Consider the following 11575-nt stretch of genomic DNA (forward strand, 5'->3'; position numbering starts at 1 on the left):
ATCGTTAGGGCTCTTGGATTAGGGGGTTTTTCCAGCTAATATGGGAGTAGGAGAAGTCCTTGAAGTTGAGTTGTGGGGTCTCTTTTTAGGCTTTTGAAAATGGCTTTGGATAAGGGTGCTAGGAGAACACTTGTGGAATCTGACTCTGCTGTTTTAGTGTCACTTGTCAAATGTATTGGGCATGAGTTGCATCTCTTGACTTCTTTGTTATATGGCTGTAATCACTTGATTACTTAATTTGATCAATGTAATTTAAGTCATATTTATAGGAAAAAGGAATATTGTGGCAGATGGTTTGGCAAATTTGAGCTTTTCTTTGGACTTGGGCTATGTTATGTTGGATGACCCTCTTCCTTCAATCGTTTGCTTACTTCTAGATGATATTTCCGGGGTTGCTAGGAATCGGGCTATTTGTGTAAGCCTTTTGGGCTGATGTTCTTCCTTGTTTAGCATTTTTGCTTAGACTTTGGGCCCCTTTATAACAAAAAAAAAAAAAAACAGAGCACAAAGGGTGTATGAGTTATTAATTTCGATCCAAGAAAATTAGTAAACAGCTTATATGATAGAGTTAGACGAATTCATACTGTGATTTTAGATAAATTAACAAATAACTTCAACAAAAATCCGATTATGACTCTTCTTCAATCCAACTTCTCCTCAATTCAGTTCATTAATCTCCATTCAATTCATCCCACTCTAACGACTAATTAGTAAATATGCATAATAATAGTAATGCAGAACAGAGGGGAAAAAAAAATTAAAGTTTTTTTTGTTTTGGGTAATTTGTGTGCCGAAGCCCATCAAAACAAACCAGATAGAAATCATATTGGGCTACAAAACGCTACACTTGATCGACAACAAAAAGCAGCCCAAATCATCATTAGGCCCAAGTAATCCAAGGGGGTCATATTTCTCTACGCATTTCTGTGGAAATTGGGTGTCAGAGCCGAGATAAAAACAAGAAAATTGGAGGAAGAAAATCAAATTTAAAATCGGTTTACACTCTCAGACTGGCCAATAGTAAAAACCTGGCTGCCATACTTTCCGAAGGCGGCGTCCGAGACGACGGAGAGCGAGTATAAGAACCGGTTGCACGCTCGTAATTAAACCGCTACTCGCTGTGAGTGCTTTCATCTTCTCTACTTTTCTGCATCGTTTTTAGCTAGGGTTTCTGTTTGCGTTTTCTGGTTTTTTAATTTAATTTAATTATATATATATATTTCAGATTTTACGTTTTCGTCGTTATTTGAAATTGGAGTTGCAGTAAAACCCTAGGCTGACTTGTTTGGAGGTTTTGAATTTGTGTACTAGGGTTTCTGAGATTCGGATTGAGATCTTGAAATGGCGCAGCACTTGGGCGGCGGTGCGGAGGCGCACGCCCGGTTCAAGCAATACGAGTACCGTGCTAACTCGAGTTTGGTGCTGACCACCGACTCTCGCCCACGTGATACGCACGAGCCCACCGGCGAGCCGGAGTCTCTATGGGGAAAGATTGACCCCAAGCACTTCGGTGACCGGGCTTACAGGGGAAGACCGCCGGAGCTCGATGACAAGCTTAAGAAGTCGAAGAAGAAGAAGGAGCGGGACCCGAATGCTGAACCTGCTCCAGTTCGGCAGAGTAAAAAGCGGCGGCTTCATGAAGAGAGCGTGCTCACGGCCACTGAGGAAGGGGTTTATCAGCCTAAGACCAAGGAAACCAGGGCTGCCTATGAGGCTATGCTCAGCGTCATTCAGCAGCAGCTGGGTGGCCAGCCTTCGAGTATCATAAGCGGCGCCGCGGACGAGATTTTGGCCGTTCTTAAGAACGAGAACTTTAAGAATGCTGATAAGAAAAAGGAGATTGAGAAAATGTTGAATCCTATACCCAACACCGTCTTTGATCAGTTGGTTTCAATTGGGAGGTTGATTACTGACTTCCAAGATGGGGGTGATGCTGGAGGGTCTGCCGTGGCTAATGGTGATGAAGCCTTAGATGACGATGTGGGTGTTGCGGTTGAGTTTGAAGAAAATGAAGATGATGATGAGGAGAGTGATCTTGATATGGTCCAGGAGGACGACGAAGAGGACGATGATGATGTGGCTGAACCACATCAGTCTGGGGCTATGCAAATGGGTGGTGGGATTGATGACGATGAAATGCAGGAAGCAAATGAGGGTATGAGCCTTAATGTTCAGGACATTGATGCTTATTGGCTTCAGAGGAAGATATCTGAAGCTTATGAGAAACAGATTGATCCACAACAATGCCAGAAGCTTGCTGAAGAGGTGCTCAAGATACTCGCTGAAGGTGATGACAGGGAAGTTGAAACCAAGCTGTTGGTTCACCTTCAATTTGACAAATTCAGCCTTATTAAGTTTCTATGTCGAAACCGGCTGAAGATTGTCTGGTGCACGCGTTTGGCCAGAGCCGAAGACCAAGATGAGAGGAAGAAAATTGAGGAGGAAATGCTGCAGTTGGGTCCAGATTTGGCTGCAATTGTAGAACAGCTGCATGCCACAAGGGCTAGTGCAAAGGAGAGGCAAAAGAACTTGGAGAAGAGTATTAGAGAAGAGGCTCGCAGGTTGAAGGATGAGAGTGGTGGAGATGGGGACAGGGGTAGGAGGGGCCTTGTCGATAGAGATGCTGACAGTGGTTGGTTGAAGGGGCAGGCAGAGCTACTTGATCTTGACAGCCTTGCACAAGAGCAAAGTAGACTTTTGGTGTCAAAGAAGTGCGTGCTTCCAGATGGGTCTTACAGACATCCCAGCAAGGGATATGAAGAAATCCATGTGCCAGCCTTGAAACAGAGACCATTTAATCCTGATGAGAAGCTTGTAAACATATCTGCCATGCCAGAGTGGGCTCAGCCGGCTTTCAAAGGAATGACCCAGTTGAACAGGGTACAGAGTAGAGTCTATGAGACTGCCCTTTTCAAAGCGGACAATATCCTGCTATGTGCTCCTACTGGTGCTGGAAAAACTAATGTTGCAGTGCTCACTATACTTCAGCAGTTTGCGCTGAACATGAACAAGGAGGACGGTTCCATAAACCACAGTGATTATAAGATTGTATATGTTGCACCTATGAAAGCTCTTGTTGCGGAAGTTGTTGGAAATCTTTCTAATCGTTTGAAGGATTATGATGTCAATGTGCGGGAGTTAAGTGGTGACCAGACATTGACTCGCCAACAGATTGAAGAAACTCAAATTATTGTCACAACCCCTGAAAAGTGGGATATCATTACCCGAAAGTCAGGAGACCGGACTTACACTCAACTGGTCAAACTTCTTATCATTGATGAAATTCATCTCCTCCATGATAATAGAGGCCCCGTTCTTGAAAGTATCGTTGCTAGAACTGTTAGGCAGATTGAGACCACTAAAGATCATATTCGGTTGGTGGGGTTATCTGCTACTCTCCCTAACTATGAAGATGTGGCTTTGTTCTTGCGTGTTGACCTTAAGAAGGGACTGTTTTATTTTGATAACAGTTACAGACCTGTCCCCTTATCTCAACAGTATATTGGAATCATGGTGAGGAAACCATTACAGAGGTTCCAGTTGATGAATGATCTCTGCTATGAGAAGGTCGTCGCTGTAGCTGGAAAACATCAAGTCCTTATCTTTGTCCATTCGAGGAAAGAAACAGCCAAAACAGCTCGAGCTATAAGAGATACTGCACTTGCCAAGGACACCCTTGGCAGGTTTCTTAAAGAAGACAGTGCTAGCCGAGAGATTCTAACTACTCATACAGATTTGGTCAAGAGCAATGATCTCAAAGATCTTCTGCCGTACGGTTTTGCCATTCATCATGCTGGATTGAACAGGGCAGATCGCCAACTGGTTGAGGATCTCTTTGCTGATGGGCACGTACAAGTTCTGGTTTCCACAGCAACACTTGCTTGGGGCGTGAATCTGCCAGCTCACACTGTGATAATCAAAGGGACTCAGATCTATGATCCAGAAAAGGGAGCATGGACTGAACTAAGTCCTTTGGATGTTATGCAGATGTTGGGGCGTGCAGGAAGACCTCAGTATGATTCGTATGGAGAAGGGATTATCATTACTGGCCACAATGAGCTTCAGTACTATCTTTCTTTGATGAACCAACAGCTTCCCATTGAAAGTCAATTCATATCCAAATTGGCTGACCAACTTAATGCTGAAATCGTTCTTGGAACTGTTCAAAATGCTAGAGAAGCTTGCAATTGGATAGGATACACTTACCTGTATGTTCGCATGCTACGTAACCCCACACTCTATGGTTTGGAAGCTGATGTTCTCTCCAGAGATATTACATTGGAGGAGAGACGAGCTGATTTGGTAAGAATTGCTCAAACTTAGCATTATTTGCTGTTGACATTTTCATTCCCTTGCAACATTAGTAATAGTAGTATAGTATATAACCATATTCTTAATTGCACTAGATAACAAACAAGTGCATATCAATGGAGAGGAAACACGCGAACAAAAGGGGCTTGACATAGTAATGTCAAAAAGTAGTATTGTTATAGGAATTTGCTTGTCCCATTCTATTAGATATTTTATGGCATTTGAGTCTGTGTTGACCATGATGGTTTTTGGGTTTGGATATATTTCATCTTTAATTCTATCTGGTTTCTCTTCGACTCATTTAGTGCTCGTCCATTCCGTTCTTATCGTTGCTGTGGCACTTTGTAGCATTTATCTGGATTCCTGCATTCTGTATTTCTTATGGACCTCTCATTTTGTCTCAACCATTTCATTTTGCAGATCCATTCTGCTGCAACCATCTTGGACAAGAATAATTTGATTAAGTACGACAGAAAAAGTGGATATTTCCAAGTTACAGACTTGGGTCGCATTGCGAGTTATTACTATATAACTCATGGAACAATATCCACATATAATGAGCATTTGAAGCCTACGATGGGGGATATTGAGCTTTGTCGATTGTTCTCGCTCAGTGAAGAATTTAAGTATGTTACTGTGCGGCAGGATGAAAAGATGGAGCTAGCAAAGCTTTTGGATCGTGTTCCCATTCCGGTGAAGGAAAGCCTGGAAGAGCCCAGTGCCAAGATCAATGTCTTGCTGCAAGCATATATCTCACAGCTGAAGCTTGAGGGGCTTTCGTTGACATCAGATATGGTCTACATTACTCAGGTTTGTATTATTATTTCGTGTTTTTTTCTCATTTATTGTTTGAGATACGGTTTGGATTGTGCTGCCAGCTTGTTCTAGTTTACGTATATATTTTGTCTCTCTTATCCTGTTATTCATTTTCTGCTTCTTTTTTTTCGGTTTTGGATTTGTTCAGAGTGCAGGGCGTCTTCTACGAGCTCTTTTTGAGATTGTCTTGAAACGAGGATGGGCTCAACTAGCGGAAAAGGCTTTGAACATGTGTAAGATGGTTAACAAGAAGATGTGGAGTGTCCAAACACCTCTTCGCCAATTCACTGGTATTTCAAATGATATTTTGATGAAGCTGGAGAAGAAGGATTTGGCCTGGGATAGGTATTATGATCTCTCTTCGCAGGAGCTAGGGGAGCTTATTCGTATGCCAAAGATGGGAAGAACACTTCATAAGTTCATCCACCAGTTCCCCAAATTAAACCTTGCAGCCCATGTGCAGCCAATTACTCGCACTGTATTGAGGGTGGAGCTCACTATAACACCAGATTTCCAATGGGAGGACAAAGTTCATGGATATGTGGAGCCATTTTGGGTAATAGTGGAGGATAATGATGGTGAGTTTGTCCTTCATCATGAATATTTTCTGCTGAAGAAGCAGTATATTGATGAGGATCATACTTTGAACTTTACAGTGCCAATATATGAGCCCCTTCCGCCTCAATACTTCATTCGTGTTGTGTCTGATAGGTGGCTTGGGTCCCAGACTGTTTTACCTGTTTCTTTCAGACACCTCATTTTACCTGAAAAGTATCCTCCACCAACAGAGTTATTGGACTTGCAACCACTTCCCGTGACTGCATTAAGGAATCCTTTATATGAAGCTCTGTATCAAGATTTCAAGCATTTCAATCCTGTTCAAACTCAGGTTTTCACTGTTTTGTACAATTCAGATGACAATGTCCTAGTTGCTGCACCAACAGGGAGTGGGAAGACCATATGTGCAGAGTTTGCTTTATTGAGGAATCATCAGAAGGGCTCTGATAATGTCATGCGTGTTGTGTATATTGCACCTATTGAAGCTCTTGCTAAGGAACGTTACCGTGACTGGGAGAAGAAGTTTGGAAAGGGTCTCAATCTGCGAGTTGAATTATTAACAGGGGAAACAGCCACAGACTTAAAACTGCTTGAGAAAGGTCAGATTATCATCAGCACTCCAGAGAAATGGGATGCTTTATCCCGCCGCTGGAAACAGAGAAAGCATGTTCAACAGGTTAGTCTTTTTATTATAGATGAACTCCACTTGATTGGTGGTCAGGGTGGTCCCATCTTGGAGGTAATAGTCTCTAGAATGAGATACATAGCGAGTCAACCTGAGAACAAGATTCGTATTGTGGCTCTGTCAACTTCTCTTGCAAATGCAAAGGATCTTGGGGAATGGATAGGGGCTAGCTCTCATGGCCTTTTCAATTTTCCTCCTGGTGTGCGCCCAGTGCCTCTGGAAATACACATTCAGGGGGTGGATCTGGCTAATTTTGAAGCCAGGATGCAAGCAATGGCAAAACCCACATACACTGCAATTGTCCAGCATGCCAAGAATGGGAAACCAGCTCTTGTTTATGTTCCTACAAGGAAACATGTTCGACTAACGGCTGTGGATCTGATGACCTACTCAAATGCAGACGGTGGGGAGAAACCGTCATTTCTGTTGCGGTCTGTAGACGATATTGAGCCTTTCATTGAAAGACTTGGTGATGAAATTTTGAAAGGCACTTTGCGCAGTGGAGTGGGCTACCTGCATGAAGGTTTAAGCAGTTTGGACCAAGAAGTTGTGTCACAGCTGTTTGAAGCTGGGTGGATTCAAGTTTGTGTCATGAGCAGTTCAATGTGCTGGGGAGTGCCGTTGTCAGCCCATTTGGTGGTTGTGATGGGAACTCAGTATTATGATGGCCGGGAAAATGTTCACACTGATTACCCTGTTACTGATCTGTTGCAGATGATGGGTCATGCTAGTCGCCCTCTGCTAGATAATTCTGGGAAATGTGTCATCCTCTGCCACGCGCCTCGTAAAGAATACTACAAGAAGTTCTTGTACGAAGCATTCCCTGTTGAAAGCCATTTGCACCATTATCTACATGATAATCTGAATGCAGAAGTTGTTGCAGGAATAATTGAGAACAAGCAAGATGCTGTCGATTACCTTACATGGACTTTCTTGTACCGGAGGCTCACACAAAATCCCAACTATTACAATCTTCAGGGAGTTACTCAGCGGCATCTTTCTGATCACCTCTCGGAGCTTATTGAAAATACGCTGAGTGACTTGGAGGCAAGCAAGTGTGTTGCAATCGAGGATGACATGGACCTTTCTCCTTTGAATCTTGGCATGATAGCTTCATACTATTACATCAGTTATACCACCATTGAGCGTTTCAGTTCGTCTTTAACTTCCAAAACAAAGATGAAGGGTCTTCTTGAGATTCTAACTCACGCTTCGGAGTATTCACAACTTCCTATTCGACCAGGGGAGGAAGAGGTAGTTCGGAGGCTAATTAACCACCAGAGGTTTTCCTTTGATAATCCCAAATGCACAGATCCTCATGTTAAAGCAAATGCTCTGCTTCAGGCCCACTTTGCTAGGCAGCCTCTGGGTGGTAACCTAGCGTTGGACCAGCGAGAGGTGATCCTTTCCGCTAGTAGGTTGCTTCAGGCGATGGTTGATGTCATTTCCAGCAATGGCTGGCTAAGCCTTGCTGTCTTAGCCATGGAAGTCAGCCAGATGGTGACTCAGGGCATGTGGGACAGGGACTCGATGCTTCTACAGCTTCCTCACTTCACAAAGGAGTTGGCAAAGAGATGCCAGGAAAATCCTGGAAAGAGTATAGAGACAGTGTTTGATTTGGTTGAGTTGGATGATGACGAAAGGCGTGACCTACTTAAGATGTCAGATTCACAGCTGCTGGATATTGCACGATTTTGCAACCGCTTTCCCAACATTGATATGCTATATGAGGTGCTTGATAGGGATAACATAAGGGCCGGGGAAGAAATCACTCTGCTAGTCACTCTCGAACGTGACCCTGAAGGGAGGACTGAGGTAGGTCCTGTGGATGCCCTGAGGTATCCCAAGGCCAAAGAAGAGGGCTGGTGGCTTGTGGTCGGCGATACCAAGACAAACTCGCTGCTCGCCATCAAGAGAGTTTCGCTGCAACGGAGGGCCAAGGTGAAGCTCGAGTTTGCTGCTCCTGCCGAACTCGGAGAGAAGAGTTTCATTCTTTACTTCATGTGCGATTCATATTTGGGATGCGATCAGGAATATGATTTCACTCTTGATATTAAGGATGCAGCAGGACCTGACGACGACAGCGGCAGCGAATGATATGTTCCCTGTTCTTCCAAGCATTTTCTCTTCTGTTATGTTTTTGATTTCCGCTGTTTCTGTTTCTTAAAGGTTATGGTTCGTATGTTCCATATGATGTAATATACTCTACTGGATGACGATAATTTTGCACGCATGCCCCCTTTCAGATTAAAGGGCTCGTTGGGGCTGTTTTTTCTAACAATATATTTTCTGCTTATAATTTTGTTATTAACTTATCGAAACTTTGTATTTATAGAGTTCTAATTTGAAATAAATATGAAACATATTTGAAACAAATATGAAAGAAATTATACAACAATCAAGTCTAATCTCGCTAAGTGAGGTCAGTTGAAAGAAATCGTAAATCGTATTTACTATAAAACTGTAATACATAAAAGTGCAATCACTCCGGTGGAGGTCCTTCCAGTCGGATGTAGTCGTACATAACTCCGGCGAAAGGTCCCCAGTTTCTTGATTGAGTAAGGTATATGGTGTTGTATCCTTGTTGTAGTCGATAGCTCGGCACATCAACACTGAAAAGCCAGTACAAACCATGAATTCCATGCCTTGCTATGGCATTGTCCTTCCCTATTAGTCCTGTCGAAAAATGAGGTGTGTCGGTCTGGTTGTTGAATCGAACCTGCAGTTCAGCATAGGTGGCCGAAGCCAATGCCAATTGGAGCGTATAATCTCCGGTCCAAACGTCTTCAAGTTGAAATACAATTTGCCATGTCGTTGCCTCGTATGTACCGTTTCTGTTTCTTGTCACATGAGCGTAAAACCAATCATCGTTGTAATTGTCTGTGCCGACGGTGTAGATGAGATCATGGTCAGGGTAATAATCTCCATATCGTTCCCACAAGCCATATTGCCTAAACTTGTTTGCGTAATTGTCGGTGAACAAACGGTTCACAAGGGTTGGATATGGATCCGGTATGTTGAACTCTGCGGCTGACCGATCGGGGATGCCAATCTCCCACAAGGTTGGACCACTTCTCGGAGGTTCGAAGGTAATATTAGCTAAGTTGATTTCACTTGCAGGTTCAATTGTAATATCATGCTCGTACTTGTAGTCCCCAATGAAGCCGGGAACAGTTGCATACAAACTATAGTTCCCCGGTCGAACATCTTTTATGTAGAAATAACCTTGCTTGTCAGCTTGAGTCCAGAACTGATAACCCTTGCATTCCATTTGCCATGATCCCGCGTATCCGCGTGCAGCCAATCCCACATAAGCATAACTTGCTGAATCTAGGCCCTCGTGGAAGTACGAATCCCATATTAGTAACTGACCAGCAACTGATCCACGTTCATCGGAGCTAGGAAAGTCTTCGGACTGAGTGAAATTGTACGGCCAACTCTTTACTTCTTCATACATCTGTTCCTTTGCATTTTCCCAGAGAGAGAAGGAGGCATTCGAGCTTGGAATGTCCGAGTTAAGATACACAAAGACAGGACCAAAAACCTTCTTCCATGCCTCACCTTCTGCGAAGGTCAGTCCAAAACCTCTCCCGACGTAGTGACTACTAAGAAACACAGTGAGGGAAGTTGGTCCCACATGAGAGGTAAGTTCCTGCTTGAACGGCCCCGCTGAACGAAACTCAGTACTAGGTGTGATCATCCAAAGACCTATAGCATCGTCAGTGCTAATCCAACCGTGAACCTTGATGTCTTTGACTTCACTGGAGTATTGGTATTTGTCATCCACCTCTCCTTTAAAGTCGGGATTGCTTGGATTAGTTAAAAGAACAGCTTCGCGATAGGCAAGGGCCTGAGCGTGGTCTCCGTCGCGATCTTTGGCTGTTGGCATGAATCTTCGTCTGTCGTCTGATACAGCCATGAATTGAAATTTATCTTCTCGAAGTTTCAAAACGAGTCTTGTTTGACCTAGGTGCAATTCCGGCCACCCTTCTAGACGCTCATATATGGCATATGCATAGAACCCAGCGCGGCCACGCTGCATTATGTATCTTTTGTCAACATTTAAGGGTAGCGTCCAATCACCGAGGGAAATATCAAAAGTTTTATTAAAAGAAATCTCTATTTGGTCTGCCGTCGATGTAACAATCTTGAATGTTGTTCCTTGTAGTCTGTCCAAGCCATTTTTCGAGACAAGATCCCAGTAACCTCTATTGCTTGGGGGGTTTTTGATTTCGAGCAAGTTGTCAATTCCCTTGTATTGAATTCCAATGACATCTCCTCCAGGATAAGAAAAAGTGACTCGGACAATGCCATTGTTCAGCTCCACCGTGTTATGAGTTTGTTGTGTTAGCATCTGGTTGAAATTGAGCTCATTACCATTAACACTCCTTAGTGCTCGCCTTCCAGAAATCGTTATCGTCTCAAAAGCACCATTATTATTGTGGAGGAAGAAGAGCAAACATAGTGCGACTGAGAAAACTCGGAGGATACCCCATCTCCTCCATTGCCTCACCTCCTCCATCGAAAGCATGTCAGCCTCTCTCCGCTTGGAAAAATAGAGTACTTGTTCGTAATAACAAATCAATGTAGTTTTTCTGTTTTGAGATTAACTGATTATATTCGATATTATATAGTCAGGCACATTCATCCTCATGTAGTTAGGACTCCTCGTGTTGTTGGAATTCCTAATATAGAGTTTGGTTTGATTTTCCTTAAATTAGAATATACGTCCGCTTTTATGTTTCTTTGTTACTTAAAAGTTTTCCTGGACGATTTAGGAAGTCTTGTTCCTTTTAATTTTCGGTAGATAATTTGTTTAGGATTTGGTTTGAATTTTCGTGGTTAAGTTGGGATTTCCGTTTGGTTGGTTTGGCTGCTACTTGCTCTCAGGTTAGGGGGTTTGATTTTTGGCAGAGTTCTGATTGCTTTCTGGAATATAATTTTTGTGTTTGAAATCCTCGGGTTTGATTCGAGTGCTGCTAAGCATGTTCCAGCTGTTGGTGTTTCCCTTCGAATTTAACCTAGTATTTGCTAAAATGAAACAGCTTCGGATAGACTAGGATCAGGTGACATCTGATTTTCCTCGTTGATTTAGGATTTCCCTTTCCCTTTTATGTTTCTTTGTTAATTAGAATTTCCAACTCCTAGTTTCCTGTAATACTCCATTGATAATCCGTCTAGTGTTCGGTTTGAATTTCCTTGTTG

At 43.1% G+C, this 11575-nt stretch overlaps 2 protein-coding genes across 3 annotated transcripts; one reads left to right on the forward strand and one right to left on the reverse strand.

Annotated features, from left to right (window-relative positions):
* Positions 1–944: 944 nt before the first annotated feature.
* On the forward strand, positions 945–8669 carry LOC126618454 (DExH-box ATP-dependent RNA helicase DExH12-like). Its single transcript, XM_050286531.1, has 4 exons — positions 945–1120; positions 1312–4302; positions 4732–5121; positions 5276–8669. The coding sequence occupies exons 2-4, from the start codon at positions 1342–1344 to the stop codon at positions 8465–8467; spliced, it is 6543 nt and encodes a 2180-aa protein (XP_050142488.1). The 5' UTR covers positions 945–1120; positions 1312–1341; the 3' UTR covers positions 8468–8669.
* Positions 8670–8768: 99 nt separating this feature from the next.
* LOC126618455 (probable rhamnogalacturonate lyase B) lies at positions 8769–10911 on the reverse strand. Of its 2 annotated transcripts, XM_050286534.1 has the most exons (2): positions 10550–10911; positions 8769–10303 (listed from the first exon to the last, which is right to left on the reverse strand). In XM_050286534.1, the coding sequence occupies exons 1-2, from the start codon at positions 10899–10901 to the stop codon at positions 8853–8855; spliced, it is 1803 nt and encodes a 600-aa protein (XP_050142491.1). In that variant the 5' UTR covers positions 10902–10911; the 3' UTR covers positions 8769–8852. The 2 variants fall into 2 exon arrangements, with proteins under 2 accessions (XP_050142491.1, XP_050142489.1); XM_050286532.1 differs by having other exon boundaries at positions 8769–10911.
* Between the last annotated feature and the right edge of the window lie 664 nt (positions 10912–11575).

This window comes from Malus sylvestris, chromosome 4 (genome assembly GCF_916048215.2).
Source record: "Malus sylvestris chromosome 4, drMalSylv7.2, whole genome shotgun sequence".
NCBI lineage: Eukaryota > Viridiplantae > Streptophyta > Magnoliopsida > Rosales > Rosaceae > Malus > Malus sylvestris.